The sequence below is a fragment of the Schistocerca nitens genome, chromosome 1, assembly GCF_023898315.1.
Source record: "Schistocerca nitens isolate TAMUIC-IGC-003100 chromosome 1, iqSchNite1.1, whole genome shotgun sequence".
In the NCBI taxonomy this organism is placed as follows: Eukaryota; Metazoa; Arthropoda; class Insecta; order Orthoptera; family Acrididae; genus Schistocerca; species Schistocerca nitens.
In genome coordinates this window covers 433,581,943-433,598,563 of record NC_064614.1, presented here as the reverse complement: position 1 = coordinate 433,598,563, position 16,621 = coordinate 433,581,943, and the positions used below count along the sequence as shown (strand labels likewise).

Genomic DNA, 16,621 nt, shown 5'->3' with positions numbered 1-16,621 from the left:
ACAGGTCGATTCTATTTTTGTGTTAACAGATGGTGTTTTGTTTACTGTCAACCTAACCTCACTTTCCCATTTCCTGTACATGTGCTCAGTACAATGTCTAAAAAAAATGTTTGTTGTAAAAACTCAGCTGAAAGTTTTTGTTACATTTGCGGTGAATTTGTGATTAAAAACACCAAAGGAACATTACAGACTTTGTGAAAAATGTTTATCTATCATACGGTGGATCTAAACTTGGTGATCAAAATAAATCTTGGGTGACGTACATGGTATGTTAAGTGTGTGTTGAAGATATGAGAAAATGGTCCAAGAAGGAGACCTTTAGATTTGCTGTTCCTATGATGTGGAGGGAGCCAAAAAATCATTCTGATGATTGCTACTTTAGCAGTGTTGATATTACTGGGCATAATTCGAAAAACAAGAAGGTAATAAGCTACCATAACCTTCTGTCCGCCATCCGACCAGTAGGGCATGGTGCGGATTTGCCGGTTCCTGAAACACCAGATGATTTAAATTCTATTCCAGCAGAAGCATTTTCTGATGTACAATGTGATTTAGATGAACCAGATGATGATGAATTACATTATGATAAAGAAAGTCTAGACCCCCAAACTGTTTACTCAGACCGAGCTTAACGATTTGGTTAGGGGTCTGGGCTTAACGAAAGAAAAAGCTGAATGGCTTGGCTCTAGATTAAAAGAAAAGAACTTGTTGGAAGTTGGAACCAACACATACATGTATAGAAAGAGAGAGCAGCAATTTTCCACCTTTTTTCAACAAGAAGGTGATTTAGTGAATTGTTGATGAATGAGTTTGGTATTGAATACAAAAAGGAAGACTAGTTTAAAGCTGTATTATTACACAAGGGTAACATATATGCATCTATACCTGTTGGACATTCTGTACATATGAAAGAAAGCTATGAAAACCTAGAAATAGTGCTAAAGAAAATAGCCTATTCTGCTCATGGGTGGATGATACGTGGCGATCTAAAAGTAACATGCATGCTCCTTGGTCAGCAAGGTGGCTTTACAAATTTCCATGTTTCTTGTGTGAGTGCGACAGTGGGGCTGGGGATCAACACTGGCACAGAAAGAATTGGCTTGTGAGGGAGCCTTTGAAACCTGGTGAGAAGAACACTCTATACAAAAACCTTTCAGATCCAAAAAACCTACTCCAGTCGCCTCTACATATAAAGTTGGGCCTAATGGAACAGTTTGTAAAGGCTTTGCCTAAAGATGGACCATGTTTTAAGTATCTCTGCCAAAAGTTTCCACACCTTTCAGTAGCTAAACTAAAAGAAGTCGTCTTTGTCGGACCTGACATTAGAAAATTGATGTTTGATGTTAACTTTGTATCCACAATGACCTTAAATGAGAAAGAAGCATGGGTATCATTCAAGCAAGTCGTTACAAAGTTCTTAGGACATGAAAAAGACCCAAAATATGTTTATATTATAGCTACAATGTTAAAGAAGTTTAAAACTTAAGGATGTTCAATGAGCCTGAAAGTTCACTTTTTGAACAGTCACCTTAATTACTTCCAGGACAACAAAGGAGATGTTAGTGAGGAACAAGGAAAGCGTTTTCACCAGTACATTAAAGTGATGGAAAAACGCTACCAAGGCCGCTGGAACAACAACATGATGGGGGACTACCGTTGGTAACTTCACCGAGAAGTTCAGCAAGCGACTTATCGTAGAAAAGTCTACACAAGAAGCTTCAAAGAAAAAAAAAGAAAGAAAATACAAACCAATTCCAGGTGACAAGCGAAACCTCTATTAACACATACCATTGTTTTAAGTAGCTTATTGTAAATACAAACCATGCTTACGTAGTAACAAAATGTTTTATTAATTTCCCCATTTACCGTATAGCACAGGATTTTTATACTATATCATAAAAAGCATATTGCTCGAAAACTATGGGTGGTACAAAAAATCAAAGGCTACTTTTGGAGTCATCACACAAAAATCTATGAAAATCAGCTATCAAAATAGTTCTTCAAAAAAAATTTTTTGCTGGCCTGTGTTCTTGGAACAGAACGGAAATAACAAAGAAAAAGTCCAAAGTAACGTGCAGAGGGGAGTGTCCAGACGAAACTGAGGAAACCCTCGACGATACAGATGTGATGGAGATACCTGAAGCAATAAAAGAAGCATTACTCTGCCAACGAGTACACTAGATGCTGAGAGAGGACAACACTTAACTGGAGCAGAAATCAGAAAGAGAGCACCTAACTGACTCTACAACGGCGAGTATTAACTCCAGCCAGAGAGACAGTATATGAAGTCACTACAAGCGAATAGAGTTGAGACAGTAAATATCATTGGAGTACATTCAGCGTTACAGTTAAATAATCTGCAAGATTTCTTATCCTCTGCAGAAATAGACACAGCCTTGCTGCAGAAAGTAGCGTATATCCAATTAGAAAAACTAAGGGACTGTAATGCCATAATGAAACCTGGAAACAACGGGCATGGCCACCCTCAAAAGGGGAGGAATACCATTAAGAGAAACAGAACAGCTCCCAGACAGTAGAGGAATCGCCGGTACCTTCCACAAAAGCAAAATCAACAATATCTATGCACAGTCCAGAAGTAATAATAAGCACAAGATTGCGGAGTTCTTTAAAGGTGAAACAGTTCCTTCTTTCGGAAAATCTTATGGAAGTATCATCTTCGCAGGAGACTTTTAACTGTGTAGAAATTATTCAGTTAGTTAAAGGAGATGAAAATTAAGTTGATACCGGGAACTGGAATTCGGTAGCAGGAAAAGGAAGAGAAGGAAAAATAGTAGGTGAACATGGACTTGGGCAAAGGAATGAAAGAGGAAGCCACCTGGTAGAATTTTGCACAGAGCATAATTTAATCATCGCTAACGCTTGGTTTAAGAATCATAAATTAATGTTGTACACGTGGAAGAGACATGGAGAGATCGTAAATTTTCAGATTCATTATACAGTGGTCATACAGAGATTTAGGAACCCGACTTTAAATTGGAAGACATATCCAGGAACAGATGTGGACTCTGGCCACAATTTATTGGTTATGAACAGTAGATTAAAACTGAAGAAATTGCAAAAAGGAAGGAAAGTAAGGAGATGGGACCTAGATAAGTTGAAAGAACCGGAGGTTGCTGAGAATTTCAGAAGGAGCATTAGGCAGTAGTTGACTAGAAAAGGAAAGAGTACAGTAGAAGATGAATGCGTAGCTTTAAGTGATAAAACAGTGAAGGCAACAGAGGGTTAAATACATGAAAAGACAAGGCCTATTATAAATCTTTGGATAACACAAGAAATAATTAATTTCATTGATGAGAAGAGAAATTTCAAAGATGTTGCAACTGAAGCAGGCGAAAGCGAATACAGACGTTTAAAAAATGAGATTGAGGGGAAGTGAAAAATAGCCAAACAAGAGTGGACAGAGGCCAAATGGAAGGATTTAGAAGTAGCTGTATGAATATCAAGAGCTAATTATCATTTATTAAAGTAGAGAACGTCGGAGGCATTGCTATTCACGTTAATACAAGTAAACGTAGCAAGCCAACGCCCAGCGATACCCAGCGCCAAGCGTCCTTAATCACGACGTTCAAAAAGAAACAAATGTAACTACTTTTAATTTAAAAAAAAAAAAATCTCACGAGCGGTCTGGCGCGACCAATAACCACCTCTTCCAATAACCACCTAAAAACAATAAAGATAAGAAAAGATAAGAAAAGACAATAAAGATAAGAAAAAGACAATAAAGACAAAAAAAAGACAGTAAAGATAAGAAAATTTTAACAACAGTAACTCTAATGAAGAAGAAGATAAAATACAAGATAAAATCCGCTCACCTCCCCGAGATCCTAACACGTATAACGAACAAATAGAAAACACGGCAATATGCCGCAAAAAGAGTTTTCGTGCAACACGGACCTAGTAATACTAGGGCCCGTGTTTGTTGCACAGTTGCTAGCGGCTGGACCAGTGACTCCAAGCAGCCAGCTGCGCGGCGGAAGTCCTTATCGGAGCAAAGAAGAGAAACTGAAGATGGAAGGAGTATATAGAGGGTCTATACATGAGAGATGAACTTGATGGCAATATTACAGAAATGGAAGTGGACGTAGATGAAAATGAGATGGGAGATATCATACTATGAGAAGAATTTGACAGAGCTCTGAAAGATCTATGGTAAGTCGAAACAATGCCCCAGTGGTAGAGAATATTCCGTCAGAATTGCTGATAGCCTTGGGAAAGCCAACCATGACAAAATTCTTCCATCTGGTGCGCAAACTGTATGAGACAGGCAGAATACCCTTAGACTTCAAGAAGAATGTAATCCAATTCCACAGAAAGCAATTGCTGGCAGGTGCGAAAATTACTGAACTATCAGTTCAATAAGACACGGTTGCTAAATACTAACACGAATTCTTTACAGCAGAATGGAAAAACTGTTAGAAGCCAGCCACGGGGAAGATCAGTTTGGATTCCGGAGAAATGTAGGAACACGCGAGGCAGTACTGAACATACGACTTATCTTAGAAGGTATATTAAGGAATGGCAGACCTACGTTTTAGCAGTTTCAGAGTTTTAATTTTGACAATGTTTACTGAAATTTTGAAGATTGAGGGGGTAAAAGACAATGAGCGAAATGCTGTTTACAACCTGTGCAGAAACAAGACGGCAGTTATGAGAGTAGAGGGGCCTAAAAGGGAAGCAACGGTTGAGAAGTGTGTGAGACAGGGTTGTAGCCTATCCCCAATGTTATTCAATCTGTAAATTGAACAAGCCGTAAAGGAAGTCAAAGAAAAATTTGGAGCAAGAATTAAAGTTCAGGGAGAAGAAACAAAAACTTTGAGGTTTGCCGATGACAATGTAATTCTGTCAGAGGCAGCAAAAGACTTGGAAGAGCAGTTGAACGAATAGACAGTGTCTTGAGAGGTGAATGTAAGATGAACATAAAAAAAGGCAAAACGAGGGTAATGCTATGTAGGCTAATTAAGTCAGGTGATGCTAAAGGAATTAGGTTAGGAAATGAGACACTTAAAGTAGTAGATGAGTTTTGCTATTTGGGCAGCAAAATAATGAAGGCCGAAGTAGAAAGGATATAAAATGTAGACTGGCAATGGCAAGAAAAGCGTTTCTGAAGCAAAGATATTTTTTAACATTGAATATAGATTTAAGTGTAAGGACGTCTCTTCTGAAGATTTTTGTCTGGAGTGTAGCCATGTGTGGAAATGAAACATGGAGGATAAACAGTATAGACAAAAGGAGAATATAAGCTTTCGAAACGTGGTGTTTGAGAAGAATTTAGAAGGTTAGGTGAGTCGACCACGTAACTAATGAGGAGGTACTGAACAGAATTGGGGAGACATGAAATTAGTGTCACAACTTGATCAAAAGAAGGGATCGGCTGCTAGGACACATTCTGAAGCATCATTGGATCATCTGTTTAGTAGTGAAGGAAGTGTGGGAGGGAGTAGGGGGGGGGGGGGGGGGGGTAAGAATCGTAGAGGTTGCAAGAGTTATTTAGAGATGAAGAAGAGGCTCGCACGGGATAGAACGGCACGTAGAGCTGCATCAAATCAGTCTGAAGACGACAGTAACAGTAACTCAGTCTTAAGGACCAAGCCTTAAAAAATGCGCAGAATTCAAGAAAAAATTATCCTCGCAGGAGGGTTTAACCGGATCTTCCGTCTTAAGGACCAGACAACTAACCTTAACAAATCGACGTTATTAGACAATCTAATCCTTGCACTACAGTTGACTGATACTTAGGAATTGAAGCATGACACGCAACTTGGATTATCATGTCGCATTCAAGAGATAAAAGTATGTGGCATAGAAAGACAACGGAATTCTGTTATAGCTGCCTCAGAGATCTGCACCTTTCAGAAGAACAAGTAATAGGAAATTATGCGAAGATAAAACAAATTATAGCAAAACTAATACCACTGAAGAGGCAACAAAATAAGATCTAGACCGCGGACAAGATAGATGAAGATTAAATGTTGATATACCATCTGTTACGATAGTTTCACTGAACTTAAACCAAACGATGGGAAAATTCTCACGATACGATACAAACCGCCATATTCAACCTACTCATAGCACTAAAGACCAACAATTCTCCAATGAAGATGCTCAATACATACTATCAAACAATGAATGAAGAGAACTCGGTGCCGAGGAAATATAAAACTTCACTATGGAAATTGATGAGGACTGGGACAAAGACACTACCTTACAAAGTCCAAAACACAAAGAAAGACTAAACTGCTGTGCAGTTGTAACGAGATAATAAATCTAAACAGTGGGATTCCGATTGTGCTCCTAGAGGAAATGATAGTCTCAGTACCGAAAAAGAGAAGAAAAAACTGTTGGGAATCTAAAGGCAATGAGCCTCTTGAATGGCGACTACAAAGTTATGGTGCAGTTATTAGTGAAAAGACTGAAAACTGCGATGGACACAACAGCCTGGGCAGTACCAAATGAGCTTCGGAAGTGACAAGACAATCCTTCATTTTTTTGAATACATAACCTTTTCAAATAAAGTGCGCAATAGTCTTCCTAGATTTAGAGAAACCGTTTGATGGAGCAATTTTTGCTTACCACCATCTTCGCACGATGGGTCTCCCGTGCCAATTAACCAGTATCATACAAAATATCTTATGCAGTGGTGTAGCCAAATAATATAGTCAATGGACAACTAACACAGAGATAAAGAGAAACGACTCCATGCGACAGGGATGCTCGATCACCACGGCGCTTGTCACCATTGCTGTCGAATCTTTGCTGCCACTCTATCAGAAAAATTACAAGGATTGTATATGAAATGGAAAAATTGTGTGTAATGCGTATGCAGACTATATAGGCTTCTTGATCCGATGTGAAGAAGAGGTACACACAGCTCTGGAGATTATATTCAAGTATAAATTACTGTCTGAAGCCAAAATAAGTAAAAAGAAGTCATGCATAATGAACACGGGAAAAGGCATCTAAATACATAATGATGGTCAGCTAAATAAAATGTCGAAATGAAGAGCGTGTGTATCTAAATTCTGGAGTATCATCCAACGCGCCATTTCTGCGAATTATCAGTGGGTTTTCTTTATTGAAATATGTGAAACGTGAACATTTTCCCAAAAGGAAAACGGATTTCACTAATGAAAACCAACTGATAACGGCACAGAGGTGATGAAACATGTTTCGGTCACATGAAGAAACTGTGTTTTACTCAAAAGGCGGACTTTATATCCAGTAGTTGTATCTTTTCAGATTGGTCATAATTAATCTTAATGTTGGTGTGTGTCGCGAGATGTATTGCAAGCAAATTTTGGTTCACAGTTAAATGCTCTGCGAAATTTGAATGTGTGATGTCACTCTTCAGAGCTCCCGTGTGACCTGTGTACCCTGTTAGGAAATTCCTGTGTTCTTAGTTCGAATTCTGACTATTTCTGTTCCTTACGTAGGTCTCTGTGTGGGATTTGGGTGGGTGGGGGGTAATCATGCGTTTAAGTGTGTGTGTGTGTGTGTGTGTGTGTGTGTGTGTGTGTGTGTGTGTGTGTATTTCATTTCTCTTCTGTGTCCTGCGTCAGTTCTCTTAAGGCAACGAAGAGTGTGTTGTTGCAAAGCGTTGTGCTTCATTTAATACGTTTTTCCTTTCACTATAGTCTTTCGTATGTAATAATTTATTTCTAAAGTTAATTTCTGGTGTAAATTGTTGTTGTGTTTTAGGATGTGAGATCAGTTTCGATATTTGTAGGATTGTGGATTTCATTTATTAATCCTTCTGCCAACGCGGAATTCTGCTTTTACTGTTTCGAGATCTCATGTGTTCTGAGTATTTTCTTCAAAAGTTTCTGCAAGTTTGCCCTGTGTACTGGGTTTGACAGGAGTTACATGTGAGTTGGTATATTCTTGCATTGCTGAAATTGTCTGGAGTTCCTTTGTCTGATCTTAGTCTTTCTTGTAATGCGTCGTTTGCTCTGAATGCTACAAGGATCCCTTGCTTCTTCATTACATTTCCGGCTCTATATATTATTTTATTATTGTTTATTATGTCCGCCCCTGGTAGATGTGTGATGCGGGGACGGTAGCTCAGTGTGTTCGGTCAAAGGGCTGCATGCCCTCTTTAATAAAAAAACTGAGTAAACGAATCAACAATCAACTTGAACGGATGTCTTGTGACGTTCGCTCATACCAAATGCAACGAACAATACCGAACAAATGGCAAAAAAAAGTGGTCAGCGTGACAGAATGTCAATTAAAAGGGCCCGCGTTCGATTCCCGGCTGGCTCGGAGATTTTCTTCGCAAAGGGACTGGGTGTTGTGTTGTCCTAATCATGATCATTTCATCCCCATAGACGCACAAGTCGCCGAAGTGGCGTGAAATCGAAAGACTTGCACCCGGCGAATGGTCTACCCAATGGAAGGTCCTACTCACATGATATTTCCATTGTTTATTGTGTACATTATGTTAGTGTGTAACATTTGTTTTTTCTGACGAAATGTGGTCTGTTGTGTTGCCTGTGTTCTGCCTCTTTGGATGTGCACTTGTGTGGCACTTCTCTTACCTTTCATGTTTATTTTGTTGTTGAGATGGTTTATGGTGTCTGTTTTGTACTCATTTTCAACAGCAATTTGTTAGCTTATTTTTAGTTCATGTGTGTACTTAGGGGCTTGAGAGGTGTTATTTTCAGCCTCTGGAGCATGAGTGTAAAACTTTAATGTTTATGACTTGTTGGGTGGTTGGATGTGTTATGGATGTATGTTTTGTACTGATCTGAAATACGTCTTAATTGTTGCTTCTTGTCGCTGTGGAGTGTTGGAAACTTTGTTTGTAGGAATACTATGTTCATGTTACTGTGTGTGTGTGTGTGTGTGTGTGTGTGACAGAGAGAGAGTAGGTACATAAAGCTGCACGTCTACATTTGGCCAGACAACGCAAAAACTGGTCCCCAGCTGACTGGTTGCATGTAGTGTGGTGTGAAGAGTCACACGGCTTTGAATGCCCCGACGGCGTGGGGCTAGGGATGGAAAAGAACCGGCCAGTTAAAACCGATAACGGTATTTTGGTTCTGAATAACTGGTATTTTTCAGTGCTATTTTAATAACAATAAGGACTGAAACGAGCGACAAACAAATGGCATAAGAACTGACACAGCCCTTCTGAGACAATTATATACCTGTTAGCATGTGGCGTGGCCTACTAGATGTTAGGCCCCTCTGGTCTATATGTTAGTTTCTCACTGTCGTCGTCGGACATCACGTGTATTACAGAACGTGACCACCCCTTCATTGCAAATATTTTACAAAGTGCAGTATGAATGAAGTACAATGCTGCATTCGTTTTAAAAGATTAGAAACAGAAGGAGCCACAACAAACTTGCGACATAATACGAAGAGAAAACTTAATACCTAACAGTTCATTTATAGTTTACAATAAAAATAGAAAGCAGCTGATATGCTGATTGTTTCTACACAGCATGCCTTTATCTGCTTTTAACCCTTGAAAACTGACAAATTAAAATGAAAAATACAGATCTTCAGCCTCAGTTGTCATCCATTAGCATTGACTATTGGTAATGTCTAAGTAGTGGTATGATCCACGTTTATCATAAGGCTTTTGAGAAGAGTTTCAAAAAATTAGAATCAGAAGGAGAATATTGCTCATTTTTTGTGGTAGTCAATCACTCACCACACTTCGAAAAGAGTGGACGGACTAAATTTTCTTTTATTTGACTGTGTGAGATAACAGGCGAGTCGTTGTGCCCTGAAAATATTCTAAGTTCTTAGGAAGCAGTGGTCGCACAGACCGTATAGAAATTAATAGTAGCCAGATGAATCGTGATACCTCAAAAAGAAACATGTACATTATTATTATTTGCATGATGATTCTGGTTGCGTAATCAGATTTTCAATATCTTTATTAGTTTAAAGTTTCGTATCTGACGGTAAATTATACAAGTAACACAAAGCAACGAATTTCCAAAATATAAACGCTTCATTCGATTTGGTCGATCGCCATGTCTTTAGAAAGCTATTAGTGTAAACCTAAATTAGTATGAATTACAGGCATGTAACTTGAATAGTACAAGAGTTATTGGAAGTCAAAGTGGACGATTACTATCGATCGTGTCAGGCCATAACTACTCCACTGTTACGCGAAAAAAAAGTTGCAGCATGCTTATAAATGTATTTATTCATCTATGTCTTTGTTTATATCCGATATATACCAATCATGAAGAAATTGGTTAAATATTTACTGTGTTTTAGAAAGCACAGAGACATTAGGCTACTGGCCTACCTTTTGTTCTTTTCCTTTGATATATGTTTACTTAATTTGTTTATGTATCTAATAATGTGTGTTAGAGCGTGTTTATGGTCCAGCTGTAGGGATATTTATTTAATTTCAAGTTATTTAAATGTAAATCCAGTACTTTGAATGTGCTTCATTATTTTTGTGTGAGTGCGTTGGATTGAAGACACGGCGCGAGCACTCTCGCCAATCACAGCTCTCGTGAATGGGGAGACTGGATGGAGGGTGGTTCTGGGCAGTGCGGAGTTCTGGACACTACGGGACAGGAGGAGGGCTGGACGCGGCGGACGCACGGTCGCGAGGGAGACTTGCAGTGTGGAGCGGCTTGCGCGTGGTCACGAGAGACAGAAATACTTTGGAGTGCAGACTTGTGAACTCGTGAGATTTCCGTGGCTTCTACAGTGAAGACGTAGTGTGCGTTTAGAAGTGAATATCTCGCGAGCTATGTTGTTGTTAATAACTAATTACGTGCAGTAGGAATCTATTGTTTCCCTGTTATTCAGCTTATATTTTATTTAATCAAAATATCCACGGGTGTACTGCCGGTCTACAGTGTCCAACGGGCACAATATTTCGGCGATCATACATGTCGCCATCATCAGGTGAACTGACGGACTGAGCTCCTGTGAACGTGCCGGCACGGAGATCCGTACACTATGGCTGCTCAGGGGGAACTGGGTTCGGTCGCGGCGGCGCCCGATTTAAATACACTCCGCCCGCGGCGCGCTCACTCCGCCGTCCGCGCCCCGCGCCACGGTCGCGCGGTGGAACAGATTGCGACGGCGTCTGAGATGACGTCGGTGTGATGGCTCTGTCCGCCGTGGTCGTCACAACTATACATTTGCTCGATTTACTCTTGATTAACCCAATCGCTGGTTCCCAAGCCTTGCTAAGATTATAGCCACAGTCACGATTTATGAGGTCGTCATTGGTGAATCAAATTCATTGGTGAATCAAATTCACTATGGAGACTGAAACGGAGGGTAAACTACCTTTCCTTGACGTCTTGGTCAAGAGAAGGCCTGACAGCACCCTAGGTCATGGGGTGTATCGGAAGACAACGCACACTGATCTGTATTTGCACGCAGACAGCTGCCATCACCCTTCACAGAGGAATGGGGTACTTAAAACTCTAGTACATAGGGCGCGCACTATCTCTGACGCAGAGAGTCTACCCCAGGAATTGGAACATCTGAGAACTGTGTTTCGAAAAAACGGGTACTCAGAGTGGCAGATTCAACGTGCTCTCCGCCCAACCACTACAGCACAACCTGTGGATATGGATGAAATCACGAGGGAGGAGGTAGGCACTGCGTTTATCCCATATACAGGCGCACTCTCGGGGAAGATCGCCCGCATTTTGAAGAAACACCGGGTCGGAACGGTGTTTTGTCCTCCGAATAAAACTCGTGCACTGGTGGGGAGCGCCAAAGATGACCTCGGTTTGAGGAAGGCCGGCGTGTACCAGATTCCGTGTGAATGTGGCAAGTCGTATATTGGTCAGACGATGCGTACCGTCGAGGATCGATGCCGTGAACACCAGCGGCACACTCGACTGATGTATCCGAGCAAGTCGGTGGTCGCTGAACATTGTTTGTCGGAAAATCACGCTATGGAGTATGAACGCACGAGGATTCTGGTACAGACGTCGAGATACTGGGACAGCGTTGTTAGAGAGGCCATCGAAATTCGCACCAATGACGACCTCATAAATCGTGACTGTGGCTATAATCTTAGCAAGGCTTGGGAACCAGCGATTGGGTTAATCAAGAGTAAATCGAGCAAATGTATAGTTGTGACGACCACGGCGGACAGAGCCATCACACCGACGTCATCTCAGACGCCGTCGCAATCTGTTCCACCGCGCGACCGTGGCGCGGGGCGCGGACGGCGGAGTGAGCGCGCCGCGGGCGGAGGGTATTTAAATCGGCCGGCGCCGCGACCGAACCCAGTTCCCCCTGAGCAGCCATAGTGTACGGATCTCCGTGCCGGCACGTTCACAGGAGCTCAGTCCGTCAGTTCACCTGATGATGGCGACATGTATGATCGCCGAAATATTGTGCCCGTTGGACACTGTAGACCGGCAGTACACCCGTGGATATTTTGATTATCAAATACGCCGGGAGAAACTCAAGAATCATATATTTTATTTAATTGCTGGACCATCGACACCAATAAGTGTTTTGCAGAAATATACCGCATTCTCAAAAGTACTTCTATTATCGTACTCATCATTTAAAGTCGTTAAGATAGTACCTGCAGATTTTATTTGCTTGCAATCTTTCATTTATAAATTTATATGTTACATTCATAATTCGTAATTGCCGAGTGATAGAAACCTTCGACCATTCGATTCATGTGTGTATTCTTATCTTGTGCTGTAGACTCAGCAATATTTGGCCTGTAATGCGGCAACTACATATCCCAGCCCCTAGACAACGAAACCAGCCAAAACTTTTAATACTGCAACTGTGAGTTGGAGGCTGCGTAGTTATTTGAAATTCCACAACTGTTTAGTTTAACATTTAAGTCCTATGCATCTTGAAACTGAGGGAGTCGAAACTTTGCAATCTTTATTTGGTTTCTACGATTATTACAGGAAATAACAGAAAAACAAACCGATAATCGGTTATTTCAGAAACTGGTTATTTCTAGCGGTTTTAACAGTCCGGTTAAACTGCCGTTGCGAACGCCGTTGTCGCATTTGTAACACCAGTTCCCGTCAGATGACCGAAGTTAAGCGCTGTCGAGCTCTTCTAGCACTTGGATTGGCCACCGTCCGATCTGCCGAGCTCTGTTGGCAAGTGGGATGTACACAGTCCTTGTGAGGCCAATGGAAGAGCTACTTGACTGAGAAGCAGCGGCTCTGGTCACGAAAACCGACAATGGCCGGGGGAGCGGCGTGCTGACCACATGCTCTTACATATACGTGACGTCTAGAAGCTGAGGATGGCACGGCGGTCGGACGGTACCGTTGGGCCTTCAAGGCCTGTTCGAACAGAGTTTGGTTTTAAAAAAAATTGGCGTTGAAAATTCCGATATAATCCAAAACCGGTTTTTGAGCAATAATTGGCATCCCTACCTGGGATAACGTTGTGCAGCAGCACGGTGACGTAGTCGTCGCGGTCTGCGCGGCTTTGCTCGTGCCAGAAGCCGAGGGCGTGCATCAGCTCGTGCTGCACGATGCCCTTGCTCAGGCAGCCGGGACCCAGGCTCACCGTCTGCTTGCCGCCCGCGGGCCCGACCAGGCTGCTGCACCTGCCACAGCGCACAGAGACCAGCGTTACTTGCCGTAGCGCTGCTGGCAGTTTCCGCCTCTTAAACCTGTAACCAGATCTCACCGTCTCTCCTCTACCGCCCAACCAGCGTATCGAAGACCAAACCAGAAATTAAAGCAAGGTTCCGAAGCGGAGTTACAGAAAATCACCAGGTCCACATGGAGCACTCTCTGTTTTAAAGATAGTACTCTACGGCATTGGCCCCTTACGTGGCTTGCATTTATCGTGAATTTCTCGCCATGCACAAAGTCCCAAGCGACTGCAAAAAAGTGCACCAGTATATAACAAGGCTAAACGAACAGAGCCCCAAAATTACAGACCAAGATCCCTGTCTTAATTTGCTGCAGAATCCTTGAACGTAATCTCAGTCCGGATATAATATACTTTCTTGAGACTGAGAAGCTTATATCCACGAATCAGCATGGTTTTAGAAAGCACCGCTCGTGCAAAACTCAGCTTGCTCTTTTCTCACATGATACACCGTGAACTAAGGACGAAAGGTAATAGATTCTATATTTCTAGACTTCCGGAAAGCATTTGGCACGGTGCCCCTTTGCAGACTGTTCACGAAGGTACTTATTCCATATAGTTCACAGGTACGTGAGTGGCTCTAAGAGTTCTTAAGTAATAGAACCCAATATGTCTTCAAAGGCGAGTACTCATCACAGACAAGGGTTTCGTCAGGAGCGCTCCAGGGAAGTGTGATAGGACCGCCGCTGTTCTCTACATGATTTGGCGGAAGGGGTGGGCAGCAATCTGTGCTTGTTTGCTGACGATGTTGAGGTGTACGGTAAGGTGTCGAAGTTGAGTGACTGCAGGAAGGCACTAGATGACTTAGACAAAACCTCTAGTTGTTCTGATGAATGGCAGCTAGCTCTCAATGTAGAAAAATGTGAGTTAATGCGGATGAGCAGGAAGAACAAACCTGTGAAGTTCGGATACAGTAGTACTAGTGTCCTGCTTGACGCAGTCAAGTCATTTAAATATCTGGGCGTAACGTCGCAAAGCGGTATCAGGTGGAACGATCATGTGAGAACTTTGGTACGGAAGGCGAATGGTCGACTTCGATTTATTGGGAGAATTATAGGATAGTGTGGTCCACTTGTAAAGGAGACAGCACATAGGATGCTGTCGCGACCTGTTCTTCAGTAGTGCTCCAGTGATTGGGATCCGTATCAGGTCGGATTGAGGGAAGACGTCGAAGCAATTCAGAGGCGGGCTGCTAGATTTCTTACCGGTGGGTTCGAACAACTCATAAGTGTAACGGAGATGCTTCGGGAACTCAAATGGGCAGCCCTGCAGGGATGGCGACGTTCTTTTCAAGAAACACTACTGAGAAACTTTAGAGAAACGTAATTTTCAAAGGAATGACGAACGGTCCTATTGTCGCCAACATGCAACGAAGATAAGATACGGCAAATTAAGCCTCATACGGAGGCAAACCGACAGTCGTTTATCCCTCGCTCTATTTTCAAGTGGAACAGGAAAGGAAACCACTAGTAGTGGTACAGGGTAGCCTCCGCCACGCACCGTACGGTGGCTTGCAGAGTATCTCCGAAGATTTAGATGTAGTTAAGGACGAAAGGGTGTTAATGGTAAGATTCGGTGATAGGATTACTATCCTTTGTGCAAGAGAGGTAGAATTGTAGCACCTGTCGAATGGATTCAACAGTCCACAAAGTTCAGAATATAAATTTAAACCCAGAGGCTGCGCTAGTATTAGTCGTAGTCGTAGGAAAGAGGAAATTTTGTTAAAAGTCAATGAACGTGCAGTTGGACGATGGAATGTGGGGCCACTGGCAGAGTGTTGAAACAGTCGACGGCTAGTAGGGCAGGATATGCAAAGATGGCATTCGCGAATGCGATGCTGCGACGGCGCTATTGCGCGCACGAATTGTGTTGTGTGAAGCAACAACGAGGCAGCAAACCGCAGCGTCGCTTGGAGTTATTGCGATATGAGGCGAGGAACTAGGCCAGAGCCAAGTCGAGACTTGAAGATGGCTGACGTTTGGGAATTTATCTCTGACATAGTTTCTGTCTCTGACACTACGTCAGAGGTGAGGGAAAAGGCAGTTTAAATAATGAGGTACTTTTACCTTTGGACGGAAGGTGTGCTAGGCCAGTCGAGCGTGGGGACGGACCTGTGCTGGTCCATGCTTATAGGGGCCAGTCAGGCAGCGATGTTGTGAATGTTCTTATTTTATTTCTGTGTACTTGTTCGGTCTGTTTTCTGCCTCTGGGGGCACAACACCGGGGCGGGACGGAATGGCAGCTTGTTACTTGGAGTACTTGGAGATTGCACTGTCTGCCTGAAGGAGGGCAGTGACAGCGGTCTGCAGTGGATCCAGGATGGGCCACATTCGCTTCCCACCTGGCATTCCGGGATCCGGGCGAGGCGTACGCTATGAGAGACGTAGCAGCATTGGAACAGTGCCAGAGACAGCAGCGGGTGTGGCCATCTGGCAAGCATCACTAGCATCAAGTTGCGGCATGGCATCCAGGAGGGTGTGGGTTCGAGTCAGATCTGTCCTTGGAGCAGCGGTGGCCCGAGGGCCACGAGTGACCAGTACAACCACCTTTGTCCCACGGTCGGACAGAGCGGGCCAAACGGGGCAGGGGGCGGTGAGGACCAGGGATTGCCGAGCAGTTCTAGGCGCTACAGTCTGGAACCGCGCGACCGCTACGGTCGCAGGTTCGAATCCTGCCTCGGGCATGGATGTGTGTGATGTCCTTAGGTTAGTTAGGTTTAAGTAGTTCTAAGTTCTAGGGGACTGATGACCTTAGAAGTTAAGTCCCATAGTGCTCAGAGCCATTTGAACCATTTGACCAGGGACTGTAACAGTCTTCGGATTCACAAGCGGCTACGCGGCACGAGAGGCGACGCCTCGGCGACTGGCGACTGGGCGAGCACGGCTGAGTTCCAGCCGAGCGGTCTTGCAGACAGCAGCAGCAGTGTCAGCAAACCACTAGCTGCTGAGCCGGCTGGACGTGTGGCACAGCACTCGGGCGGCTACCGACAATACTCTGCACCCTCACTGTAAAT

At 43.0% G+C, this 16,621-nt stretch overlaps 1 protein-coding gene across 1 annotated transcript in view; it reads right to left on the bottom strand.

Annotated features, from left to right (window-relative positions):
• The window catches only part of LOC126235939 (zinc metalloproteinase nas-4-like), a 130,443-nt gene that overhangs the window by 43,936 nt on the left and 69,886 nt on the right, over window positions 1–16,621 (bottom strand). The window contains exon 7 of the mRNA XM_049944910.1: window positions 13,383–13,558. Within this exon, the coding sequence (XP_049800867.1) occupies window positions 13,383–13,558 (176 nt within the window). The remainder of the gene's footprint in view (window positions 1–13,382; window positions 13,559–16,621) is intronic.